General features: G+C 44.5%; 2 protein-coding genes across 6 annotated transcripts in view; one reads left to right on the top strand and one right to left on the bottom strand.

Annotated features, from left to right (window-relative positions):
• FZD3 (frizzled class receptor 3) overlaps positions 1-4,412 on the bottom strand; it is a 51,988-nt gene extending 47,576 nt beyond the window's left edge. For 2 of the 3 annotated variants that reach the window (NM_001271940.4, NM_001271941.4), the window contains exon 1: positions 4,306-4,412. The gene's annotated coding sequence lies outside the window, so the exon portion shown is untranslated. Of the gene's footprint in view, positions 1-2,858 lie in introns of all 3 variants that reach the window. The other variant, XM_046938426.1, reaches the window with a different exon arrangement.
• A 153-nt stretch (positions 4,413-4,565) lies between these two features.
• FBXO16 (F-box protein 16) overlaps positions 4,566-27,186 on the top strand; it is a 35,789-nt gene continuing 13,168 nt past the window's right edge. The window contains exons 1-6 of one of the 3 annotated variants that reach the window (XM_004935883.5): positions 4,566-4,629; positions 10,474-10,616; positions 17,348-17,383; positions 23,851-24,057; positions 25,359-25,523; positions 26,381-26,586. In XM_004935883.5, coding sequence (XP_004935940.4) covers positions 10,521-10,616; positions 17,348-17,383; positions 23,851-24,057; positions 25,359-25,523; positions 26,381-26,586 — 710 coding nt within the window. In that variant the 5' untranslated portion in view covers positions 4,566-4,629; positions 10,474-10,520. Of the gene's footprint in view, positions 4,630-9,275; positions 9,685-10,473; positions 10,617-17,347; positions 17,384-23,850; positions 24,058-25,358; positions 25,524-26,380; positions 26,587-27,186 lie in introns of those variants that run through there. The other 2 variants (XM_001234554.6, XM_040698105.2) reach the window with 2 other exon arrangements.

Raw genomic sequence — 27,186 nt, 5'->3', positions numbered from 1 at the left:
TTTTAGAGAATCCCTGCACTGTAACTTGCAACCACGTGAGCACTACAACCACTGACCACACTGAAACCAAGCTCCTTATGACTCAAGCTCCACCAGCACATTCTCAGTGATAGCATCTTTACTTGCACGGCCACATAGCTTCTGCTGAATAACAAAACAAAAACAAAACAGTCACTGCCACCAATACACAAGTCCCAACCTGCACTACTGAGGACTTCTGCTCTGCCCAACAAGCTGCACTCACGGCTTGGCTAGCTGTGCTCACACCTGTAGTTTTAGTCCAGCTGTTGCCAACTTCCATAGTCTCTAGCCCATCTGAGACATGCACACACATCTCATATCTTGCACTCCAAAAACCATCGTAACAGCCACATATCAGCCAGAAGACAGCATTCTCTGCCCATTCATCCCTTTCTCCACATACTCCAAAAGATGGAAAACGCATAGGTAGCTAAATAGTGCTGTTCTGCCAGCTGCACTCTGCCTATAGAGCCAAATTAAACAGCAGTCATTCCCAGGGCTGGGTCCACATTTTCTCAGAGCACTAAGGGGCTGGAGGGGAACAAGTAGAACAGGGATTCAGCATATTGCATCCATCTGCTGCAGGAAAATGCTGGAACTTGAGGCTAAAGCTTGGAAAAAGCTGACAGAGCCATAAGAGTCTTTTTTTCTTAGAGCAATTTTGTTTTACAGCAATGGATTTGTAATATCCAGTCTCCAGCCAAGTGCTTTTAAAAGAATTATGGTTTGTAATGAAAGGTAATAGAAATCTAGAAATATTGTTTGAACCAGGAAACCCAAAGTGCTCCATCAGCGTTCCCAGGTGGAGGCATCACAAATCAGAGCAGGCTTTCAATCTTGAGATTAATGACCTTTTTCTCAGATGTTTGGGACGAGCCCCAAATTCTACAAATCCAAAAGGGAAAAAGGTTTTCCTTTCCCCCAATGCAAACTTAGTGAGAGATATGAAAGAGTTAACCATCAGCCTTCTGCTAGTATCAGCTGGCCAAAAAAAGTTACAGAGATGTATACATGTTTACATGGGCCCATCTTATGGTCAGAAAAATTAAACACCGTATTCGTCTAAACCCTCATAAACCTTGAGGGTTAGGCTAGATGATCTCCAGAGAATCCTTCCAACCTCAACAACTCCGTGCTTCTCTCTAAGATCATGTGAGGCAATGGTTTTGGCTGCAGCTGTTCAAGACAGGTTGGAAAAACAAACAGGCAAATAGTAAAAAGACCGAAGTGTTAAACACAACCACATTCAATTCATTCATTGACAACTCTCTCCCACAGGCTGCCTACTCTCTCACAGCTACTGACAGGAAATCCACGTTTGAAGCCACACTTTAGAGCATAAAGAAAAGTACACAAAGAGTAAAATTGTTCCAAAATACAGAAAAAGTAACATGACCAAAAAAAAAAAGGTGGAAAGTGAACTACCTGAACCCTAAGATAAGAAGTAAAATCAGCCAACACAGATCAGCTCAGATCAAAGTCTCTTCTTTCATACTGAAGCAAGCAAGCATCGATGAGAAGAGCAGTCAACACACTGAATTTTGTAAAAGACCCAAATTCACCACAGTATTTAAGATGTGCTGCATCTAACCACACCTCAGTGCCACCCAACTCCAAGCTCAAATGGACTTTGTCCCTCTGACCTTCAAGAAATGTATTTTTCAATACTTCAGGCACCAGCTCAATCCATCTAACAACTTCATCAGAGTGAACTCACAGTAAGGATTAGCTATTGCCTTTCTAGTGGGGATCCTATCATTCAGATGCCATCCCAGCAGCAATCAGCAGACAACACCTCCTAAGAGAGGTCCTGAAGCTATGTACTCACACCAGCCACCATACAATACCATAAAGAAAATGTTTACTAGAGCCAGAAAAGAATGTCAGACTGCAGAGCCTATGCAGCTCATGGCCCTCCATGGGACAGAAATAAGTGAAATTAAGAAAAAAGACAACCATGTTATTGCAACAGGAGGTGAAAAATTCACAAACAAACATATAGATGACCTATTAACTGGTGCAGACAGATGAATGCCATAACAAGCAATCTTCAGTGTCAAGACAGTGTCTTACCACAGATCCAGTTCTGTATGTTCTTTGTTAAGCCTCTGCATATGGAATCCTGTGGTTATTTTTATATGTACATAAAAACAAAACAAAACAGTTTTGGTGACACCAGGATTAAAGAGGAGGGGGGGTAGGTAGGCAGGCATCCCCTAAGGGGCTGCAAAAGAAACTGTGGGCAAAAGGGGAAGGAAATGGCCCGTTTGTTAGTGTGGTTGCATGTTTATACATTATTTATAATCATGCAAACCCATCTAATTCCTGCTGTAAAAGATACATTAAGACATGCAGAGAAGATAATGATAGAGTGAAAAGTCATGATGTGAAAGGATTGAATACCACACGTATTTTTTTCTCCCCGAAAATGAAATTTCAAAGTTAATAGAGAGGGCAGTAAGGGGGAGTAATGAGAAAAAAAAAATCAGCAGATCTTAAAAGGACACTCCGTAGGTGAGCACATTAATGCTCATCTCTGCTGGAGATGTGAGACCATACAGCAAACTAGATTTCCCCTGCACAACTGGGAGGACGAGGAGAAAATGTCACCCTAGCCATTCCCCAGCCAGTTCTGACCACGAAGACAGAAAAGCAACCTGCACACTGCACACAAGCACTGGCAGAGTTTCCCCAACCCATTCCCACCCACATGAAGGCACAAAAGCAGCATACATTATTCTCGTCACTCCATTTTAATTAGTCAGCGGGAAGGAAACTCCAGAGCTGAACTCCCCTGTTCCATTTGGGTTAGGGATTAAGGGAGAACCACAGCTTACCTCCCACATCCTCTGTGCCAGTGAGGAGGCCACAGGGGAGGAAGGGCACACATGCTGACACCCCTCCCCATGGTTGCTTTGCGCTGAGGCCAGGTCCCCGCGATCCGCTCCCAGAAGAAATCCTTTCTGCCCTCAACCATACATTGAACATTCAGGTTGGAAAAGACCTCTAAGGTCACCCAGTCCAACCTCAGCCCACCCCAACCGTGCCCACTGCCCACGTCCCTCGTAGCCACATCTCTGCAATTCTGGAACACCTCCATGGACGGTGACCCCACCACCTCCCTGGGCAGCTGTGCCACTGCATCAACACTCTTTCCAAGGAGAAATTTTTCCTTATATCCAACCTGAACCTCTCCTGGTACAACCTGAGGCCATCACCTCTCATCCTATTGCTAATTACCTGGGAAAAAAGGCCAACCCCCACCCGATTCTGAGTGGACCTGTGGGGAGCCAAGAGTCAGACCTGATAATCCTCGGGGTTCCCTTCCATTTTTGGATGTTACACTAATATGGGAAACGGTTTCATACTAAAAGAGGGGAGATTTGGATGGGATGTAAGAAAGGTTTTTTTACAGTAAGGATAGTGAAGCACTGTAACAAGCTGCACAGAGAGGTGGTGGTGCCCCATCCTTGGAGACAGCCAAGGTCAGGCTGGATGGGGCTGTGAGTGCTGATGGAGCTGTGGGTGTCCCTGTTCAGTGCAGGGAGTGGGACAGATGGCCTTTAAGGGTCCCTTCCAACTCAAGCCATTCTACGGTTCTATCCTTCTGGTGCCTCCCAACCTGGGCTATTCCATCACCCTCTGGTCGGGGTGCTCACGGGTCCCCATGGACAGCTGCAGCACCTCCTCAGGAGCTCACACCGAGCTCAGGGAAGCGAAGGGGGAGCGAACAACCACCCCCAGCGCCGGATCCGCTCGGATCCTCGCCGTGCTTTCAAGGCAGAAGGAAGAAGCGCACACGCAGAGCCAAACGCATCCTCCCGGCTTCCTGCCGCAAAGGCAGGAGAGGCGACGGTATAAGCACAGAAGGAGCGCTCCTTCCTTCTGGCTCTCCGCTGCACCGCACAGGACGGGCTCGGCACCCCGGGGAAGGAAAGGGCAGGTGTGCGTCCCACCCGGCTGGGGCAGCGAGGAGGGCCGGGCATCCCCTGCCGCTCCCCAGGGCAGCGCTGAGAGAACGAAGGGCCGCCATCCCCCTCCCGCACGCCACGAAGCGAGGGGGAAGCGTGCAGGTGGGAGCAGCACCTCCCGGCCCCCGGGGGATGCGCGGCGCCACCGCAGCCCCTCAGCTCAGCTCAGCTCGTTCCTCCGCCCGAAGAACGCCTCATGGCCGCCCCCCCTACCGGGCGTCCCTGCCTTTTACTAGCGCTGTAGGGGCAGAAAGCGCGACATCCTTGAAGGAAAACCCCGACCGCTTCGCCCGGCCCCAAACCCCGCCGTTACCTCAGCGCGGGGTCCCGCCGCGGCCGCTCCGCTCCTTCCCTCAGGTGGCGGCGGGAGGCAACGGCCGCGCCTCCCTCGCGCCCGACCCCGCCGCAACGCCCGGCCCCGCCCCGCGCCTCCGCCCCGCCCACTCTCCCCCTCAGCCTCACCCCGCCGGAGCTCGCGAACCAATCAGAGCTCGCCGGGCAGGTTGCTAGGTAAAGACACCCCTCCGCCCGTCGACGGGATGTGATTGGCTGGCGGCCTCCCGGGCAGCGGTTGCCATAGAGACGGGAAGCGGCCTAGCGGGAGGAGCAGGCGGCGCCGCCCGCGGGAGGGGAGGAGGCAAGTGAGGGGCGGCTCCGGGCCGGGAGGGGACGAGGGGAGGACGGATCTTCCCGGACAGCACGCAGGGAGGGCCGGGGGGCATGGGGAGCGGGTATGAAAGCAGTAGTGCATAAATGAAGTGGGGTATGAGGGGATAAATTCTGTGGGATGGGATGATGCTTGTAGTAGGGAGATAGCAAGGCTTCAAGAACCGAGGTCTGCCCATCTGCCAGCACTGCCAGGCCTGCTGGTGCGAGTTGCGTTGCTTTTAGGCCCCGGGGGGGGGGGGGAAGAAGTGCTCAGAAATTGTCACGTGCAGAGGGATGTGGATAAAGAATTGGTTGGATGGCCATATCCGGAGGGTTGTTGTCAATGGCTCCATGTCCAGGTGGAGGCTGGTCACAAATGGTGTCCCCTGGGGGTCTGCCCTGGGACCCGTGCTCTTCAACAGCTTTATCTGTGACGTGGACAGTGGGATTGTGTGGGACTGAGTGCACCCTCAGCACATTCACAGATGACACCTGGCAGAGTGGTGCAGTTAACGCAATAGTAAGGAAGGATGCCATCCAGAGGGACCTGGACAAGCTTAAAAGGTGGGCCCATGAGAAGCTGATGGGGTTTAACAAGGCCACATGCAGGGTATTGCACTTGGGTCAAGGAAACCCCAGCTACGAGCACAGCCCTGCCAGAAGGGACTTACTGGTAGTGGTGCATGGCAGATGGACATGAGCCAGTACTGTGCCCTCACAGCCCAAAAGGCCAACTGTATCCCAGGCTGCACCAAAAGCAGCGTGGCCAGCAGGGTGAGGGAGGTGATCCTGCCCCTCTGCTCTGTGCTGGTGAGGCCTCACCTGCAGCGCTCTGTCCAGATGTGGAGTCCTCATTACAGGAAAGACATGGACCTCTTAGAGTGCATCCAGGAAAGAGCCACAAAAATGATCCCAGGGATGGAACACCTCTCCTACAAGGACAGGTTGAGAGAGCTGGAGCTGTGCAGCCTGGAGAAGAGAAGGTGCTGGGGAGACCTGAAAGTGGCCTTTTAATTTCTACAGTGGGTCTGCAAGAAGTAATGTGACTGGCTCTTTAGCAGGGTGTGTTGTGGTAGGACGAGAAGAAATGGTTTCAAACTAAAAGAAGGGGGATTTAGATTGGATGTAAGAATCTTAATGTTTTTTTACAATAAGGGTGGTGAGGCACTGGCACAGGTTGCCCAGGCTTATGATGTATGCCCCATCCCTGGAGACACCCAGTTGAGCTTATTGGAACACTGGAGAATGGGAAAGGTACCAGTCCTTTGGACTGAATGGGGGAAAAGGGAGTGTGTATGGAAGTTGAAGCAATGCAGCAAGCTTGCTGACAATGGCATGGAGGAGCACAAGGGACATGGGGGCTGTGGGTCAGTGGAGATGCTTCTGGTGTGGGATATGGAGGTACAGATGGTTCAGTGGGCATCGTGGACCATGGAGAAATGCAACTACTTACTGCCTGGGAATTGCATCGATACTCAAGCCCTGGTTTCTTGATATTTCTAGTACACTCTGGCAGGGGTAAGGGTGTTAGTCTTAGGCTGCACAGAGGTGTTGAGCTGGGGAGGAGCAGAAATGTCTCTGGCAGAAGGTGCTGCAGATGTCTGGGTTTATCGGTACCGTGGCAGTGCCATGCTCTGGGTTTATTGATCCCAAACCATTGACACCACAGCGACCCTGGAGGCTAGGGCTGGTCAAGGAGAACAGTCTTGGCCTCTTCATTGTAAATCATTTGTAAATCATTGCAAATAAGCAATTAGCCTGCTGCCCTTCTCCTCTTGCCATCCTTCTCTGTGTCCCCCTCATATAAGTACCTGTTTCACTTTACCTTTCCCTCCAGGCCTATCCCCTTGAATTTTTTTCTGTGCTGAAAGCTCTATGGTTTGGCCTGCATTCCAGCTCACTTTTCTGTTACTGCCTTTTAGACTATTTTGTCCATGGCATTAATCAGTGCATTGTTTATTGGTGATAAACTAATTTACATTAAAAATGACTTACTTGTCTGAGCTATAGATTCATGCATAAATCTGTTTATTCAAAGCTAAATACAACTGCACCATTGTCATCACATCAATTAATGTGATTAGATAAAAGAAAAGGCATTCTTAAAGCTCTGAGTGCAGCAGACTGTACTGAACCACAAAGGCTTATTGCTATAGAGATGTGGTCAAAAACATTAATAAAATGGGTCTACTTCTGAAGGATTTGTTTTGGGTATGGTTTGTACAAACCTCTGGAATGCCATTCTATAGGGTTAATCCAGCTACAGGGAATGATTCCAATGCCCTTAGTTAATATGATATGATCATTATGTATTGCTAATCTTTCCTGAACACAATCACACTTCTTTTAAATCGAGGGCTTGACCCAACTTGTAGTGAAATCAGTGAAAGTATTTCTGTTGGCTTCAGCAGGATTTTGATCAGTTGTGAAACTATTCTGCTCTTTTAGACAATGCCACTTATGTTTCCTTCCATATGGAACTCATATATGCCACCTTCAGACATAACAAAGAGCACGAACCTCTTGGATGCCCTCTCAGTTTATCCCTTTATTCAAACTTGCATTTTAACCATTCCTAAGTACTCTCTGGCTGTAGTAACCCATGCAGAAGTATCATCAAAACCTTGTTTTCTTTGCGTGCTTGTGAAGACAGCAAGTGAAGCTATCATAGAATAATAGTATCTTTTGAGTTTGAGGAGACCCTTAAGTGCTGGCTCGTGTCCAGCTGCCATCCACCAGTACCCATAAGTCCTTTTTGGCAGGAATGTGCTCAGTTCTTGTCAAAAGCTTTAAAGAAACTAAGATATATCATTAATCTCAGTGCTCTCAGGTAACTGAAATTAATATATTCTACCCCACTGTAGAAGAAGATCATATTTACACTGTTTCTTCTTGACAAGTAAAGGTCGATTCTTGGTCTCCTCCTTATCATCCAGGGGTGTAGTTAAATTATTTGCTTCCGAAGTTTTTTTCAGGAGTTGGAGATAAGGTGTCCAACGCACAGTTCTCCTCCTGGTCTTCTCCCCTTCTAACGTCTGTGCTCTGCCAGGCTTACCTGCTTTCTGCAAATTGTGCAGCACGATTACTTTGCAACACCTGGAGATCCCCAAGCATCCTGGTGTGAAGTTAGTCAAACACAGCCATGAAAACACTGTGTCTACTCACACAACTTCATCCTTTGCCAGGCTTTTGCCCTCAAATCTCATTTGCGCTGGTACTTACGCCTGCCACCCACTCCTCACTTGCCTTTTTCGTTTTCTTGTTAGAAGGATATTCGACATTTTTAGCATCATGTGTCAATAGCCACCCCTCTCTGGGCAATGAACATTTTCCACACATATATTTAAAGCTTGATTTCTTGTTAACATCATCTCACGTCTGTTGCTGGTTGGCTATTTCCAAATCAGCTGATCATGATTAATTTCATCCTAGGATACGTGAAGAACAAGCTAGAGCAATCTCTGGAATGTTATTTTGGGCAACCAGTCCAAAGATAAGAAGTACTGCAGAAGAAACATGGGGCCCGAGCTAAATAGCTTGACAACCACAGGTCTGCACAGTGCACCAGCTGCTCTGCTGTGCTCAATGAGCCAGCTGCTACAGCCACCTCAGCATCATGTCACAGATTAACTGTTCTCAGAGTTACTCTACACTGTTGTAGAAGCAGAATTAGCTGTTAATCCTGCTAGGGCTGGGGGGTTCAGAGTGAAGACGAGCTACTGGTTTTCCCCTGGAGAACAGACAGAAGGAGAGAGGGATAGCGTGCTAGCACTCTGTACACTAATAGGTTATCTGTTTGGCTATGCTCATCCTTTTGCTTGATGGTACCTGCCTTTGCAGGCCTGTTTACATATTGGGCTTGAATACCAACTGCAATTCCAAGAAACAGGTTTATGGCATATACAGCAGGGGATGTGACTTCAGCCAATTGCGCTGGGAGCCACATTTTGGCACATAAGCAGCACAAGAGGGTCCAGAGGCACTGCTGTTTCTTTGGGCTATGCGGTTGTTCATCTGCCAGCTCAGTGAGATGTTTTCTGAATTGCAGCTGTTCCAACACCAAGAAAGCACTGCCTGCATAGGGGAGGCAAACTGGAGCATGAATCCTGGCCTGGGAGTGTGCTGCAGTGACAACTGATGGTTTTGTGACTAATGTAGAAGGTTGTCCCTGACAAACAGGACACGGTTGCCAGAACCTGTTTTTTTTTTGGCAGGGCAGCTATTTCTCTAGCTGGTAATGTTGTATTTCTCTGTGTTGAAAAGGGCAGGGACTCTATAGAAAAACAAAACAACAACACAGAAAGTGATTGTAATGCATATCCAACTAGTGAGTTGCACAAGAAGCTTCTAACATTTGCCAACTACAGAATGTGAGGATTTGAAGCCTTTGTAAGTCTTTCAGCTTCTAACAGCTTCTCTGTGGGAAGTTTAAATCCCTGGGGATATCATAAGTTATTTCAGCATCTCTACCAAAAGAAGGAAAGAACTCAGACTCTTGGTAGGAACTTATTTTCTTACTGTGGACCATATTACATCGCCAGAGGCAGATAGATATAAAATCACTTTCTCTTTAGATTTTGATTCCAAAAGAATTTAGGGGAAAAAAAAAAAAGGAGGAAAAACTAATCCAAAAAGGTGGAATGCCCTGACACCTGGGTTTCTGAAGACTAATCTTCCATTAATATAGATGGGAACTTTGTCTGGGTAAGGAAAGAAGGACTGGGCTTTCAGGAAGTTGTATTTTTTGAGCCTTAGAGCTGTGTTAGCTATAAAGGTGTTTGCTGTATGGAGTTTGAGGTGCTTGGATACACAGTAGGTTGGCAACGCAATGTTGGAGTCACTTAGTGCTGAGTTTCCTTTTCTTTCACTCCTAAAGTCCACTTTGCCATCATGAAGCTTTTAAGCAGTCTGAAGTATTTGCAGAATGATTACCTCATAACTGTGTGAAAGAAATAGAGGTTTTTTTAATGTTAGTTAGAAAGAAGTGACTTGGTTTTCAGGTTGCTGCAGTTTAAAGCTCCAGTCTGGAAACTGGATCTCTGAGGTGAGCAATGACATAATCCTGCTGAATCCATCTGTGGTATAGAAGGAAAAAAGAAAGCTTTTCCTATTTTTGGGCAAAGGTCTGTGAAGAAATGGATTTTCTGAACAAAGTCCAGTTATTGGATTTCACAGAAGGGAAGGGAAAATTGTGTTAAATGCCCTGTTCACTTCATGTAGGAATTTTTGTTTCAAAGAGCAGCACAGTCAATATAAACCATCAAAACCAATCTGCCTGAAGACAGGATGCTGAGAAATTTCAGTTGATTCTGAATTATTCTGGATTTCATTCTTTCAGTTAAGTGTGATAGAAACAAATTGGCCCTTTGAAGCCTGGCATTATATGCCCATCAAAATCAGTAAAGATCTATCTGACGTCACTTAAGTAGATGCACAGGCAATCTCCAGTTTTCAATGCCAACAAATGGGAAGAAATTTCATGTGCTTTCTAGCTTGCTGCAAATGCCCTCTTGTGATTACTTATGCAGCAAAAATCAAAGGCACGCTCAATAACATTTGTGATGGGAAAGACTTGCTTAATTATTAATTATTGATATTATGTTAGCACACAGAGGTTTCCATCAGGAAACCTGGGCTTTACTGTCAAGTTACTATGAGTGCACAAAATAAAAAGAAGGCCTTACTCTAACTGACCTTTAGATAATTTTACTTGTATCACTGCTATGCTTTGAAGTCATTGAATTGCAATCTGCAGTGATTTGCTTTTTACTAACATACAGTAATGGAGTGGCACAAAGATAATACTGGTCTTTGTTCTGTTCAATTGTTGTAGCCACTGGTGCTTACAAGACATTGGTAGATTCACCATCTCACCTATCAATGGCATTTGCAACTTCTAAAAACACGAATAGCCCCAAGCTGCAAATCAAGATGAGCACATGGACACCTCTGAGCAACCAACTCATGAATGAGCTGGTAAGTTCTGTGCAAATGGGTCAAATTCATGGAATCACAGAACTGTTGAGTTTGGAAAGGACCTCTGGTGATAATCTAGTTCAACTCTTCAAGGCAAAGAGGATTTGCTCATGATCTTGACCAGTTGGGTTTTGAATATATATATATGAATGACAAGACTTAAAGCAAATTCTCAGTTTCATTTCTCCAATTCTCAAGTCTCAGAAAAAAGTAACTTATCCTTTTGGCTGTGTAAGTCATGAGTAATGGAATCAGAACTTCAGTAATTTGTTTAATATTAGGAATAAATGTGTATGAATGGAATGCATGGTCTTTATGAGATACACACGTGTATAAAACCTAATATGTTACGTAAGATCTGAAAGGTCTAATGTATGTTGTTTAAAGCATATAAGCATTTAGTTGGAGTGTTCTTGTTTTGCCAAGTAAACCATTTTTAAACAAACAAACAAAAAAAAGTATTCATCTCTTAGTGAAAGTAAGTGAAAGTTGCCATTCTTTTCCTGCCTTAGAAGGCTTAGCCCCAGAGCAAACTCGGTGTCAGTGTGAGTTTCTGAGTGGCCAGTGCTCCACCTCAGTTTGCAGGAGAGACCTTAGTACCCACACCCTGACTCCTTTGCTAAGCATGGCCATGGTGAGGCTGGGTGGATATTTTGTTAATTGAAGTGATGCACTCAATTTATAAATAACAAGATGCATTTCCTGGTCTCCCACTCTGCAGGCTAAATCTGAGACCTGCTAACGCAAGGAAGGTTTTTTTTATCTCATGCATCATCAGGAGAACATTCCTCCCTCGGAATTCAGTTTAAATATCTGTTGATGATTCACTGAATTTAATCCAGAGTGGGCCATTACATTACACAGTGTGACTGCCTGGATTTCTCAGGACCTCGCTTCACGCAGCTCTGTGTCTTGAGCTCAGTAACTAGAATTTGGCATCAATGTATCTTCCACAAAAGCATATTGACTTCCTTAGGGATTATCAAGAAATGAAAATTTCATCACTTTGCTAACAATTTTTTTTTTCTTGGCTAATCCTCTATACCATTAAAAGATTAAACCTCGTCTCTTGTCTGAATACCTCTAGCATTAGCTTCCATCATCTAAATCTTCCTCTGCTAGCTTATTAAACTCTTTTGTAATGAAGTTTTTTTTTTCATTGTGGAAGTACTTTTACTCTGCTTCAAGCCAACACTTGATCTTTTTTTTGATAAACTAAACAGATTGAGCCCTTTGAAGTTCTTTCAGTTTGGCAGATTCTCCAGCCTTTGCATCATTTTAATGTCTGCTTCCTACACTCTTTATAACACATTTTTACAGACACGCATCACTGGGTAATAAAGTGTGATCTGACTAGCAGCGAGTGGGTAAAAAAACCCTTTCTCATCTTTTTATTCCTCTACTGTGCAATGCAATGTGTTGTTGCATTATGCTGCAACAAAACTCGTAGGAGCTCATATTGGACTATTGTGTACTCTTGCCCTTAGAATCGTAGAATCACAGAATCATAGAATCGCTCAGGTTGGAAAAGACCTTAAAGATCATCAAGTCCAACCATGACCTAACCATACTACCCTAGCAACCCTCTGCTAAATCACGTCCCAGAGCACCGCATCCAAATGGTTTTTAAACTCACCCAGGGATGGTGACTCAACCACCTCCCTGGGGAGTCTATTCCAGTGCTTAACAACCCTTTATGTAAAGATTTGTTTCATGATATCCAACCTAAACTTATCCTGGTGCAACTTGAGGCCATTTCCCCTTATTCTGTCACCTTTCACCAGTGAGAAGAGACCATAGAATTGTCGAATCAGGTTGGGAAAGACCTCGAAGATCATCTAGTCCAGCTGTCCACCTACCACCAGTACACCATGTCCCTAATTACTACATCTACCCTTTCCTTAAGCGCCTTCAAGGATGGTCAGACCCTGGACAGACTGTTCCAATGCATCAGCACTCTTTCAGAGCAGAAATGTTTCTTAATATCCAACCTGAACTACCCCTGGTTCAACATGAGGCCATCACTTCTTTTCCCTTTGCTAGTTACCTGGAAGAAGAGGCCAACCCCCATCTCACTACAACCTTCTTTCAGGCAGCTGTAGGGAGTGATGAAGTCTCTCCTGAGCCTCCTCTTCTCCAGACTGAAAAATGACAATTTCCTCAGCTGTTCCCCATAACACTTGTGCTCCAGAGCCCTCACAGCTGCACTGCCCTTCTCTGGACACACTCCAGGGCCTTAATGTCTTGTTGTTCTCAGCCAAGTGTCAACAGACAGCCTCAGATCCTTTTTCCATATATAGTTACCATCATGGAAACATGGTGGAATGACTCACACAGCTGGAGTGTTGTGAAGGATGGCTACCAAATTTTCAAAAGAGATAGGCAAGGCAGGAAAGGAGGTAGTGTAGCCCTCTATGTTAAGAAAGAATTTGAATGTATGGAAATTAATGATGGTGATGATAGGGTTGAGAGCTTATGGGTCAGAATAAAAGTGAAGGCCAATAAGACTGATACTGTCATGGGAGTCTGCTACAGGCCACCCAACCAGGAGGAAGAGGTGGACAAGACACTTTATAGACAGTAGGGTGAAGTCTCAAGGTCTCTCCCCCTTGTTCTTGTGGGGGGCTTCAACTTCCCAGACATCTGCTGGATTTATAATACAGCAGATAGAGAACAATCCTGGAGGTTCCTAGAGTGTGTGGGAGATAAATTCCTGACACAGCTGGTGAAGGAGCCAACAAAGGGAAGCAAAATCTGGGGCATAGTGACCATGAGATGCTAGATTTCTGAATCCTTGTTGAACCATGGAGGGGAATCAGCAGAACTGCCACCTTGGACTTCCAGAGGGCAGACTTTAACCTCTTTAGGACCATGGTTGAGAGGGTCCCTTGGGAGGTAGTTTTGGAGAGCGTGGGAGCCCAGGAAGGCTGGGAATACTTTAAGGAAGTTATTTTAAAGGTGCAGGAGCTGACCATCCCCAAGTCACAGAAGATGAGCCGACGGGCAAAGAGGCCGGACTGGCTGAACAGATATCTTTGGCTGGAACTCAAGAACAAAAGGAAAGTTTATGGTCTCCGGAAGAGAGCTACAAGCTACTTATGATGATTACAGGTATGTAGTGAAGCTGTGCAGGGAGAAAATTAGAAAAGCCAGAGCCCAGCTAGAACTGAACTTGGCCACTAAGGTAAAGGAAAACAATATTTCTATAAATACATCAACAGCAAGAGGAGGGCTAAGGAGAATCTCCATCCCTTCTTGGACGCCGAGGGCAGCTTGGTGACCAAAGATCAGGATAAGGCTGAGGTACTTAATGTCTTCTTTGCCTCAGTCTTTAATAATAGTAAGGCTTGTTACTCCCTGGGAACACAGCCCCCTGCACTGGTAGGTAGGGATGTGGAAAAGAATAGGCCTTGCATGATCCACGATGAGATGGTTTTGGACCTGCTCCGAAAGCTGGATGCTCACAAGTCCATGGGGCTGGATGGATTGCACCCTAGAGTGCTGAGGGAGTTGGTGAATGTGGTTGCCAAGCCACTCTCCATCATTCTTTGGCAGTCCTGGCTAACTGGGGATGTCCTGGCGGATCGGAGACTGGCAAATGTGACACTCATCTTCAAAAAGGACCAGAAAGATGATCCTGGTAGCTACAAACCTATCAGTCTCACCTCGGTGCCGGGAAGGTTATGGAACAGATAATCGCGGGAGCCATCAAGGATCAGTTAAATGTCAACCAGGGGATCAGGCCCAGTTAGCGTGGGTTTATGAATGGTAGATCCTGTTTGACAAACCTGATTTCACTCTATGACGAGGTGACCTGCTTAGTGGGTGAAGGTAAGGCTGTCAATGTGGTCTACCTGGACTTCAGTAAAGCCTTTGACACTGTCCCCCACAACATTCCCGTGGAGTCTTTCCGTCATCCACCAACATCTTAATGTTGTTGTTCTAGATAGGAAAGAACCTACTTTCTATCTCCCAGAGCTGTGATCAGTGATGAAAGTCATGATAAAAAGTGTTTATTTGCTTCTGATCCAGGGTTGAAACTCTTTCATTTATCCCTACATTACTCTCAGCGCTGGCTCTGCAGAGTTAGCAGAAGACAAATAGTTGCAACAAAAATATTGCCAACAGATGAAATCAGGAGATAATCCAATTGATACATATCAGGAATGAGAAGGTTTTATTTTCATACAGTCCTATCTCTGTTCATTTCTACACTTTTGAGTGAAGACAGAGTCTGAAAAAGTAAAGAGTTTTTAGAAAGAAGGTATGTGAAAAAAAATGAGATGATGAAAACAGAGAGAGAAGAGATGCCTAAGAAATATACTTTTTAGATTAATTGGCAATGAGGGGCAGGAATGGTGAGAATTTAGAGCTGGTCAATAGCATTTAAGCTCCATTTAAACAACTTCTAGGAGCAGACTCAAAACAGTATAAATTTGCCACCTGTGTAATTTGGGTTAATCCAGAGGATGCTCCTTCAGTGGTTCCTGCAGATTTCCCTGGATTTTGAAATATGCTCAGGAGTGCACTTGTCTGCATTGATGTCAGGACCCAAGATGTCTCCTGCTCATTATATATCCTGAATCTTGTAGCCTTCATCTATATTTTTCTGCCCTCACTGCAGCTGTCAGAGCTTGTCTGTGGCGTTACCGCTGGGCCATAGGTAGTCATTTGCTTTAAATTCAGGATCTCCAGCAGGAACAGATCAAAGTAAAGAAGGCAGAATTAGGAAACCTTGAATTAAGCTGTATTCACATTCAGAAAACCAGAGGAGGAGCTGCCTTTAAGGAAGGACTGGAAGTCAAGAGATTATTTGCCTTCAGTTAGTCGGAATTATGCAGTAGGATAGAAGAGCCCCAGTGGCATTTGCAGCAAAGACTGGAGGGATTTGCCACACAGCCCTGAACTTGAGCTTATTTAAAACTACCTAAAAACACAGGTGTGAGATGGTAGCTCTCAGGAGCAACCTGGGCTTTGAGCTGAATCCTAGGCCAGCCAACCTAGGTAGGAGATAGGAGTAACTTGAAGGCCTTGGAGGAGAAGACAGTAAACATGGATTTGATTAACTCAGTGGATGATTATACCAATCTGGGGCTATGCTGTTGCTAATTAATGCTTCCAAGTGCCTGGAGTAGGCAGAACTTCCTAACAGAGTTGGATTAGTTGTATCTCCAAGAATGCTGAAAGCAAATATGTGTCTTTCTTTGATCAAAGACCATTAAATTGCATTCAGTTACATAAATAGCTCCCTGCCTCACTTGAATTATCCAACTCAAAACTTAGATCTCTGACTATTCATCATTTGCTTGTGGCAAATCCCTTCCCAAGTTCAGCTTGTTCAGGCTTTTGTATTTTTTTCACTTTGCCAAGTGTCCCACATGCAAATAATGCAAATAATAACTGTCAACATGCAAATAAAAGACTTGTCACTTTTCACCCCTCACAAGAGACACTCCTGCTGAGAGAGACAGAGCTAATGCTGACAACTGCTGTACCAGACATCAGCACTGATAATGTCTTTCTCTGCAGGAACCTTCCTTGCAGGCTGTCAAAGCAATAACATGTTTGGAGTTTATAATGATCAAGCATGTTTTCCTAGTTGTGGTTAATAGCTGTTTTTATGTACAGTTATAAACTGGGCTTTTTCCTTGATCTGTCTTCTGAGAAAAAAAAAAAAAAAAAGTGACACTTCTATAGCATTTCCTCACTTGCCAGGTCACAGTCCTGAGCATAAAGGCAGTTTTGTGGTAGTGAAAAACCACCATCTAGCTCTCTAAGGTCAACATCACAATCCTCCGCTGTATTTTGATACCATTCATCCTTCTTGTTAGTTGTCACTGTAAAGAACCTAGGGACATCATGAGCCACAACAACTGGCCTTATTAAGCCACTGCCAGAGCTCTGTGATAGCTACCCACTTGTATCCATTCAGTTATCCAGTATCTCCAACTCAGGAGAACTGAAATCTATTGAAAAAAAGTAAATAAAGATCTATGAAGGGCAACACAGTAGGGCACAAGCAACCCAGGAGGTTTCAGGAGTACTTTGATGACACAGGTCATCGAGGAGCCAACAAGGGAAGATGCTCTGCTGATCCTCATTCTTATAGACAAGGAAGGATTGGTTGGGGATGTGTCTGATTCTGGACTCCCTCATACAAGAAAGACAAAGACTTACTGGAACAAGCCCAGTAAAATATCACAGAAATGATCAGGAAATTGGAGCATCTGACACATAGGGAAGAGTTGAGAGATATGGGATTGTTCAGCCTGCAGAAGAAAGGCTCAGATACAGATCTTATCAGTGTATATCGATACCTGATGGGAGGAGGCAAAGAACGCAGAGCCAGACTTTCCTTGGTAGCTTCCAGGGAAATGACAAGAGGCAATGGCCGCAAACTGAAATGCAGGAAATTCCACTGACCATAAGAAAGAACATTTTTACCATGAGAATGGTCACACACAAGTTACGCAGAGAGACTGCAGAGTTTTCATCCAAGAAGATATTCAAAATCCAGCTGGATGTGACCCTAAGCAACATATTTTAGTTGACCCTAGCAGGGACTTGGGACTTAACGTTCTCCACAAGTTCCTTCCAACTTCACCCATTCCGTGATACTGTTTATATTTTCCAGGTTACATACATATATATTTTTTGCAAGCTACATTTTTCTTAGCAAATACTGAATCCCCTTAAAGTATTGTTTTTAATTGTGTGTGTATGTTTCACAGGTATTTGAAGAAAGAAGAGCCCTGTTCAGAAAATGGGTAAACTTTTCCCTTTATATGTATTTAAATACAGTTAGGTTTCTGAACTTATGAAGAGATTACTGTAATGGGAATGCATAACATCCTACTTTGGAAAAGGGGTTCATTTTCCTGATAGATATGTGAAAGTGAGCTTTAACTGCTCTACTTTTGATGAAGGTGAGGATGTAAATGTTTCTCAGTGCCTTATGTCTGTATGTTTTGAACTTGGGAAGTTGCATTCTCTTCTCAAAATTTTCTGTAGTAGGATAAGAGGCCCTCAGAAAAGTCTGGGAAGTATTCAGAGAGGATACTGGCTGTTTAGGTATTGCCTTTACCTGCTAGAAAGTCTTTAAAGCTGGTAATAAATGACCCGATATCTACTAAGAGCACACATAGGGCTCCTAATGCTGTAATCACTGAGCATCTCACAATATTATACCATCAATGTCTTCATAACTTGTGTATGAGACAGGAAAGTGCTGTCATCCTGTTTTTGATGAAAAAAATGAGGTATACAGAGACTTAAGAAAGATTTTTCTGCCCCAGCCAGAGATCACTGCAAGACAGGCATTCAGAACAGGGTTTCTCTGGCCGAGTGTGTATGGCTGAAACATAGGGATTTCAGCCTGACTGGTCTGGTCATCATAGGCTCAGTGTACAGTCAACAGAAAGAAAGCAGTGCTTCCAGAGGGTAATTCATTTCACTTAACGTAGGATGAAAGAGCAGCCCTCTAGAGATGCCTGTTTCTGTAGCCAATGAAGGGAGTCATAGCTGGCAGCTTTAAAGGAATGCAACTCTTAAGTGACTTACCCTGGAAGCAGATGGCACAGCATGTGATGGCAGAATATCTGCAACACCTGAAATATTACATTGTCCTTACTCTTTTATGAGTAAAAAACCTATATAATTATGGGAAAGTAGCTGTAATCTGCTCGGTCTCCTATGCAAAGAGGAATACAGACTCAGTGATTTTATTGCAATAAATGAGTGGATGTATTGAAGCAGTGACTGTATGGCTAAGCCCTATGTACATCTCTATAAATGGAACCACAGAACCAGGTACATTGTTACATATGGTACTCAGGCTAAAATGAAATGTGGAAATAATGCTCTTTGAGAAAGGATATTTGCACAGTAACTTAGTGTGAACTATGATGCTTTCTCTTTATGTCTAATAGGGCACTTGTGTGGAAGCTTTTTGCATATAATCTGTTTCTTACAGACAAGCATTTTGATTTTAAGTTCATACAGATTATTCATCTTTATAGAAAATACACTTTCCATACCTTGTTGATTGTGTGCCTTTTGATAATGAGGGTTTTAACAAAAACCAAGACAACAAAATAATTGGATGATTGTTCACCTTTTAACATGAAAGTCAGTAACTGATAGACTTCAAATCTATTTCTTGAAAATTGATATGTGTTTTAGAATACCTATGGTATATGTGCTGGTAAAAAAATGTGGTTGGAACCCCCACTGAAAGAGCCAAAATCTGGAAAGAACCTTCCCCAAACACAACACAAGTGCTGAATCGTCTTCTGAAAGGCTAAATACCTGACTCTTGAGCAGTACTTCTCATCATGCTCCTTTGGAGTTAATTTTCCTGGTGCCTCTGTCATCCATCATACCAATGAAAAGGGCGTGGAAAGCACAAAAGCTGTTCTTAACTCCCTTCAAAGCCTTTGGCATTATGTGGTATGCAAAGCCTAGGGCACCCTGAGTTCGGGAAAAACTTTATCAAGAAATCACAGTGCTCTGGCAGGACTTTTTACCTTGATTCACACAACCCTCTCAAAATGCACTCAGGAAGTATGGACTAGATGAAACTGCTGAAGATTGGGTTTTTATGGCTGAGAATCCACATTCGGTGTAGTTACAAATGGCTTATTATGAAACTGGAGGGCTGAAGTCCATCCTGAGTTTAGCATTGTTCATTTTTGGTGATATCTGGGTGAAGGAATGGAAAGTACCTACTCATGTGCAGATGCTATCAGGCAGGGAGTGATTTCATGAACTTAGAAATGAAGAAATGAACTTAGAAATGATTAGAAATGAAAAGTTCTACAGTCTGATATGGACAAATGAAAAGCGTTATGAGTAAGAATATTTATGAAAACTGCAGATACAAGAAAACCAAAGTATGCTGCAATTCTGTATAAAATATACTGGGAATTATGAATATAACTGTCTTATAATTCTAAAACGGGGATATATCCCAAAGAGCTGTCTGAAGGGCAGAGCCATTGCCAGTGTTGTACCATGCGTACTGAGAAAGGTGAGGATGAGTTGGAGGTGCTTCTGAGAATGGTCTCAGGTCCAGGAAATTTGTAAATGGTCTGTTTACTCGAGGGAAGATAGAGAAAAGGTGCAGAAACATCTTTACAATAACAGATTAAAGCACACCAAAAAGAAGGGAATGATCTGATCTCTGTGTTCACGTTGGATAGGATAAGAAATAATGGGCTTGTATCTCAATTATGGAGATACAATTCAGACACCAGCTACTTCACTGTGCAATAGCTTGCCTTGGGGGCTAAGGGGTGGAAATCTCCACTGCTGGAGTCTTTTGAGGACAGGTTAGACAAACATTTGTCAGGACTGACTGAGGCAGAATGGATCCTTCCTTGCACTAGGAGATGAACTAACTCAGTGTTTCTCAACCTTTTAAAGCTGATGTCTCCCAGGCTGTTGTGGTCCATAAGACACAGGCTGAGAAGCAATGAACCAGCTGACCTGAAGGGATTTCTTCTCTCTATTTCTGCATGGCTGAGCAGCCCCAAAGGGCATAGGACCGGCTGTGCTGTCACCTGCCCTATTCAAGAAAAACAGTGGGACCCTCTACAGGCTTTTGGCTGTCTCACATTGCACTTAACTCATCAAGGTATTACTGCTGCACAGAGTGGAAGCAGTGGTAGTGTGTAGTGACAGCGGACAGCCTGTCCTACATAGCTGTTCCTATGCTTGAGTATTTGCAGGCTTCGATCTTGCTAGAGGCATTGGTGGTGAATTTCTGTCACGCTGGTTTACCCAAACACTTTCCAGATACATACAAAGGATAAATTGTGCTGCTTTCAGTTGAAACACTTCTGGGAAAGGGTTAACATTTCTCAGCTTGTTTTTGTTTTCCTCTAGTTGCTAGTCTGTACTGCACCTGGGGCAGATGCCTTGATGTACTCCCTCTCAGCTTCCCTTTCTGCTGTGTTCTCAATACTGCAAGCTAAAAATTCCTCCCGTTAATCTAAAAAACACAAAATCATTTTGCTTTACCATAACACTCAATGCTATCATGCTGACATGAAAGTTAGTAAGTTGACAGTGAGTCTTGGGTTGAACTTGTATATTAAGACACCTAAGCTTAAGTGTCTCCATGTGATCAGAGCATCTCAGCTTCTGCTATAGTCAAATGAGGTGTGGACAAATCGGGGAGCCCTAACAATGATTCAGCTCAGCCCATGGGTTACATCTTGTCAGAATGCCAGTTAATTCAGGGCAAGGAACCACTTGAGAGAAGCGGAGGCTGTGGGGATACCTGAGAGCGGCCTTTCAGTGCCTAAAGGTGGCTATAAGAAGGAAGGGTACAGGCTCTTTAGCAGCATCTGTTGTGATAGGACAAGGGGAAATGGTTTCAAAAAAGGAGAGGGGAGATTTAGATTTAATATGAGGAGAAGGTCTTTTACAATAAGGGGTAATGAAGCACTGGCATGGGTTGCCAGAGAGGTGGTGGTGCCCCATCCTTGGACATGCCCATGTCAGGCTGGATGGGGCTCTGAGCACTGACAGAGCTGTGGGTGTCCCTGCTCAGTGCAGGGAGTGGGACAGATGGCCTTTAAGGGTCCCCTCCAACTCAAACAATTCTATGATTCTATGTATGGACGCCAGGTGCTCTGCCTCCTTCATCCCTTTTCTAACCCATGCTTCCAAGTAGATCACTGCTTTGGCACTGGGAGAAGGTGGTTGAGGGAGCAAAAAATTGCCATCCATCTACTTTCAAGTTATTCTGCTTTCATGTGTTCCAGAAGGGCAGTATTGATTTGGGAGTTGTGTGCTATGTTTGCAGAGCACAGGGCTGCCTGCGTGTGATTGTAACCCTTTGAACTCATGTCAATATGCTGCGTTGGAGGCAAGGATTATGTCCCAATTCAGTGGCTAGTTCAAGTCAGTAAAACAACCTGCCTGTTAGAGCGGAGAGGGGCCTCTTTAGGTTAAGCAGCCGAGCTTCTGTTCTTCAGCACTGAGGTCCTGGGCTCTCCCCTTGGTGTCAGGCTGCATTATTTGTGTGTGTGCACTCATGGATTAATTGTAAACCGATCGCAGGAGCGCAGGCTGGACACTCTGCATTCCCTGGTGCAACAGTCGGTAGCGTTGTGTCACGCAATCCCTGGGGAGGCATTGTTCTCCAGGGCTTGGGGAAAGACACAGAAAAGGAGAAACGTTCCTGGCTGTGGATTGAGGAGGTGCAGTCCCTTGAAAAGGGGAATCCGGTCCGACTGGTTGGATTGCTGTAATCACATGCAAGGGGAGGAACTGTGGAGAAAGGCGGCCAAATGTGGGATGGGGACATGCTTGTTAATACTGGAAAAGAGACAAATTATGCCTACTTAAATACTTGGCTGCTGCTGAATGCAGTGGAGAAGAAGCTGTGTGTTCCCATGCTCCTGACAGGGTGACACTGATTTAGTGGAGTCTCCCATGCGGTGTAAGCTCAGGCTGAGGATGCTGGAAGGAATTGCTCCATTGCGTAGCTGTGGCAGAATGGCAAGAGTTAAATGGGCGCAAATATTCCGTCTCTCTGAAAGAGAATCTATGTTTCCTTTGATCGGTTCACTTAATCTCGTGGTGTGGGAGGGAGGAAGCCAGTTACCCCCTTGTCTCTGGAACTTATCCAGGTGAAATTTACCTTATTTAATAGATGATTGCAGACCGTTTTAATGAGAAAAGGATGTAGCTGTGATCGTGAATGAGGAGTCTGTGCAGCAGAAGCTCTTCCCCCTCCACCATATAAGAGAAAAAACCTCACATCAAACTGAAACTGAGGAAGGCTCAGGCAAAACCTCCTCTGTCGCCCTGCAGTGCATCTTCACCTGAATTTGTATTCTTAGAGGGCACGTTTCTAAGTGCCTGCTTCACTTTTTGCTTAGCACTTTGCTAGACTCCATTAGAGGTGAAAGTTATATGCAAAACAGGGAGGAGAGGGAAAGGGTGTATTCCTTAATTTGCTGTCTGTTTGTGTATGAAAAGACGTGGATGTTTGGGAGCTTTCTTCTCTTTGGCTTTTTGTCTGGGTTCTCTGTTCCAGCCCTTCTTGTCCTTGCTGACCTACATGAAAGTCCTATAAAGGTGTCTGCAAGAAGGAGCAGAGCTATTTACTGCTCACAGCTTATTGTCCAGCCCTGGGATTAAATACATCCAGGTAAAAATAAAGAAAGGAACAAAGACCCAAAGAGTTTGGGTCACAGCTGCTCTCGCTGTGCTCAGAATCTGCACTCTGCCTCTGGAAGTCCACCTTTCTCTGCACCGTTCTGCTGTCAGAGGTTCCCACAGGGGATTCCTGTTGGCACTGACTAAATGGTCCTCAGCCACGTCCTCCCTGCTGGCACTCCGTGCTGCCCTCGCAGCCAGGACTGCTCCTGCAGGTTTTGAGACAGATTGCACAGATTGTGGTGATGAGGTCAGTCTCCTCCCAGGAGATTCCTGCTGACAGGGCCCTTTCCATTCCCTGCTATCAACACAGCCTAAACACCAGGTACGGCCGCCGTTGCTCCCACCCTGTTTACACAGCTCTGCCCCACTCTGCTCAGTGCAGTGCTGTTGTTGCTGTTGTATCAAGCGATACGTGCTTGTGTGGTTAAGTGCTCATTTCTTCCCACACTGAGGTCCAACTGCTTTCCTCCTCCTCTTTAAATACTTGTCATGAGCACGGAAATGCCATGAAAAATCTGTAACTGCGTTGCCAGATCTGTGTCACATTTTCCTTGGGAGATGCAGGCAACTGATGTAGTTTCTCTTTGCTCTGCTTCTTTGCAAGGCAGTGGGGATTTCTCTCTTATACAGACTGTGGGAATAAATACTTCACAAATTGTGAAGCACTCAAATACTGCAGTTCTGGGGGCCACATATGGGTCAGGATAGGTGAGGAAGGACCAATCAACTTAGGACCCAATCCTATAAACACACACCTGAGTCTCCTTCTTTTCCTGACTGAAGCCAAGTTTCCAATCTGATCCTAGGTGTTGAGAGCCTTGTGAGAATGACTGTGTCCTGGACAAGGTCATCCTGGATCCTTTGAGGATTACAAATCATATGTTATGTGGCTTCAGAGTTTCTTTTAATGTAGCCTCTCCATTTGTTCCCCGTTCCTACGTGCTTTGCTACTGAGTGAGTCACCAAAAGCTGCTGCTTGAGCACTTTCCCTTGCCTTACATGTGATTTATTTTAACAAGCTGAATCTCCGGTTTCTCACAACCTGGAACTCTTTTTTCAGTTTATCAAGTGGACAGATGGTCAGAGGCAGAAGATCCTGGAGGACCAGTTGGAGCTCTGCTCCCTGACACTGAAGAAATTCTGTGCCAAGCAGCTACAGGATCGAATTCCCATTGAAGCTCTAGATTTTACCATGAAGCTTCCTAGAGTACTGTCCTTATACATCTTCTCCTTCCTGGACCCACGGAGCCTCTGTCGATGTGCACAGGTAAAAAAAAAAAACAACATATGCTAAGATGCAGGAAGTCAGGTCAAGAAAAGCAAAAAAGGAAACAGCACAAGGTTACAATAAAGCTGTATGAATACAAGAATGCGTGCTGACCTGGCACCCTGGTGCTATATGCTTAGTGACGCTTGTATGAGATAGAACACAACACTTCCCCAAATCCTAAATTAAATCAAATTGGCCAATGTTTATGAAAGTGAAGAGTAATTCTGGGAGCTCTGCTCTAAGCCACTTAACATGTGGCACTTTACAAGGCTGATTGGTCTCAAGAAGGAGGCCTGGTGCTTTCTGAAAACCATGTTCTTTAAAGTACCTTGCATAATGTGCAGAATCATTAATTGCTTTGGGAAGTATCAGCCCATGGTAGTTATAAAGAAGTGCATACATTGCTCTAAGAGAAATAGTAAAAAACAGATGCATTAAAATACCTGAAGGTGAAGTGCTGGATGTGCAGAAGCAGAGAAGTTATTGATGTGCTTTTGAGTACAGTGTCTAAGGATTCGGTCTGCTAATATGTTTTCATGGCTTGAAGTGATCCCCAAGCTAGTTCTGAATGAATAACCTCAAATATGGGTGACACGATTACTGCACTAACAAACATAGTACTCCATATATTACTACTAAAACATCAAAATCTCAGCTTGTTTAAAGCTCTCTGTAGTACCTCTCTCCAACAATTCATTTTTTATGTAGATGAACCACGGGTATTCATGCACAGACAGGGAGAAAATAGATTAGGATATGAGAAAGGAAGGTCCTTACAGTGCTACTTCTGTCATATCATTGAATAGTTGCTGTTATAAGCACAATTGTGCAAATAGATGATGCTTGCCCTTAGGCTGGAAGAAGTATTGCATGCAAGGTGACTGTGCAATGGACTATAAAAGCAGAATGTGAGTAGGGAGAAAACAGAATGTGTCTATCAGACCTGGAGGGGTTATTTTTCTTTTTTTTTCAGCAAAATGCAATAAATGGTTTATTCCAACTCCTATGCACCTACTGGGTAGAAATGCAGGAAGTTGCTCTAAATAAGCTAAAGTCTTTCCTTTTGGCTAGTGGTTTTTAGAGCATTTCAACCTGCACTGGAGATCAGCCAACAAACAATGAGCAAATCATGAGGAAATCTGAGTTTACATGGAGTGTAAACAGCGCCGAAGTACTGTGTTAGTTTAAGGACATGGGGGAACTGCCTCCATGGGAGATAAATCTCCAGCTGTAATCTGAGATGTCTGAAACCCCAAGATGTCAATCTACTCTTATATGTGGTTACTGGTCATTGACAGGTGAGCTGGCACTGGAAGAACCTGTCTGAACTGGATCAGCTCTGGATGAAGAAGTGCCTGCGTTTCGGTTGGTACATCAACTTCATTCCAACCCCCTTTGAGCAAGGAATCTGGAAGAGACATTACATTGAAATGGTGAAAGAGCTGCATGTTACAAGACCAAAGGTATATGCCTAACACCTTTGGAGATGTTCCACGCCAGTTATAATACTCTGGGCTAGTAGAGTTCATAACTTTTAAACTTACTACGTTCTCCCACTAATAAGAAGGAATATACTTAATTTTAAATTAGAACCTAAACTCATGTGTTGCCATGTGGTCTGCTTTCCCTCTTCCATCCCTGGTAGGGCTGGGGGGGAATGAAAATCTCAGAGGTTAGGAGGGAAGCAGTCACCAAGGTCTCCCTCCGCTCCTGTCCTCTCTTCAGACTGTTCTGGAGTAATCCTCTAAATTTCTCTCTCCAGCACTCCAGGCTGTTCCCCTCTCTTCTCCAGGTTACAGGGAATATGATAGCCTACCTCAATCTGATAAGCAGGAGTGGGGAGCCCAGCATTGCCCCTGTTGAAGTTACAGGGTCAGTGTAGCTGGTGGAAAGCTAAAAAACCCTGCACATTCTGCCTGTTATAGGCCTTGGTGTTGTCTCATTCTGTCTTCTTCAAAGTTGGCAGGACCATTTTGGGGAAGTGGAGAATTTCTCAGTAACAACTGTTTTCTCTTGAGATTCATTGATCCAGATCCCTTGTTTGTGGGACTGTGAAGGCAGGAATCTTCTGCCTTCAATTCAAAACTCAGACCTCTAAATCTAGCCAAACTCACTCATAGGCAGTCTCTGAGGTCAGTGGATGAAGCCAATGCAACTCAGCTCATCTAAGTGCAGTGGGCAATGGGACGTACACTGCCAGGGTGCCTATTTCTGTCCAGTGAATTAATACCTATTTCTTACAAATCTGAGGTTAGGTAAAATGAGTCGAATTTTCACTGAAGGATAAAATTAATTTTCTTCTTTTAACGTCTCTCATTAGACTGCTTCGAAGGATGAGTTTGTAGTTACTGAAGTGCAAAAGGTGAGAAGCAACACTCCAGAGGCAAAATCTTCTGCATCAGAAAAGAAGACTAGAAAGAAGAAAAAAGAAATCCCACCGTGGCGTTCATCAGACAGGCACCCTACAGACACCATGCGATTCAACTGCCTCAACAACTATGATCCCATTGAACAGGCTAGGCAGGCGTAAGAGGCTTTGTCTCTGCCTTTTTGCTTTTTCTGTGCTAATTGAGTATGCCTGTGTCCTTTGCATGTTCCCTCTGCCTGTGCTTCATGCTGCCTGGAAGCCTTGTAGCTCTCCAGCCTGGCTGCAAATCCAGGCTAGCATACTGTTCTGCTCTTTTGCCCTTTCTCATACTGATCTCGATCCTCTTCTGGTTGCAGCTTCACTGCTTTGCATCCTTTCAGCACTGTGCATTGGTAGATCTTGTTAGTGTCTGCCTACAAAATAGGCTGTAGCTCCTGGGGAAGTTACACAGTTGGAAGAGGAAGAATTAGATCAAGAGTTTGTTCAAGAATTTTTTAATAGGCTTGTAGTTTTCTAAGCTACAAAGTTGAGAGGAATATGCAATTTCTTCACAAAAGAAGAATGAATGAATGATGATGAAATACAATTCTATCAGTTCAAGGATCTTCTGGCTAAAAAGAGATTCAGGTGTTCAAGTGAGAGCGCAGGTATTAGATTACGTATGTGTGTATATGAGCTATATGATATGTAAGTAAGAATAGGATTGGTATCTACACTACCTGGGATGGAGTGCTTAGATCCATCAGTTCGTAGGCTCC

The sequence above is a fragment of the Gallus gallus genome, chromosome 3, assembly GCF_016699485.2.
Source record: "Gallus gallus isolate bGalGal1 chromosome 3, bGalGal1.mat.broiler.GRCg7b, whole genome shotgun sequence".
Lineage (NCBI taxonomy): Eukaryota > Metazoa > Chordata > Aves > Galliformes > Phasianidae > Gallus > Gallus gallus.
This window is presented reverse-complemented; position numbering and strand designations above follow the sequence as displayed.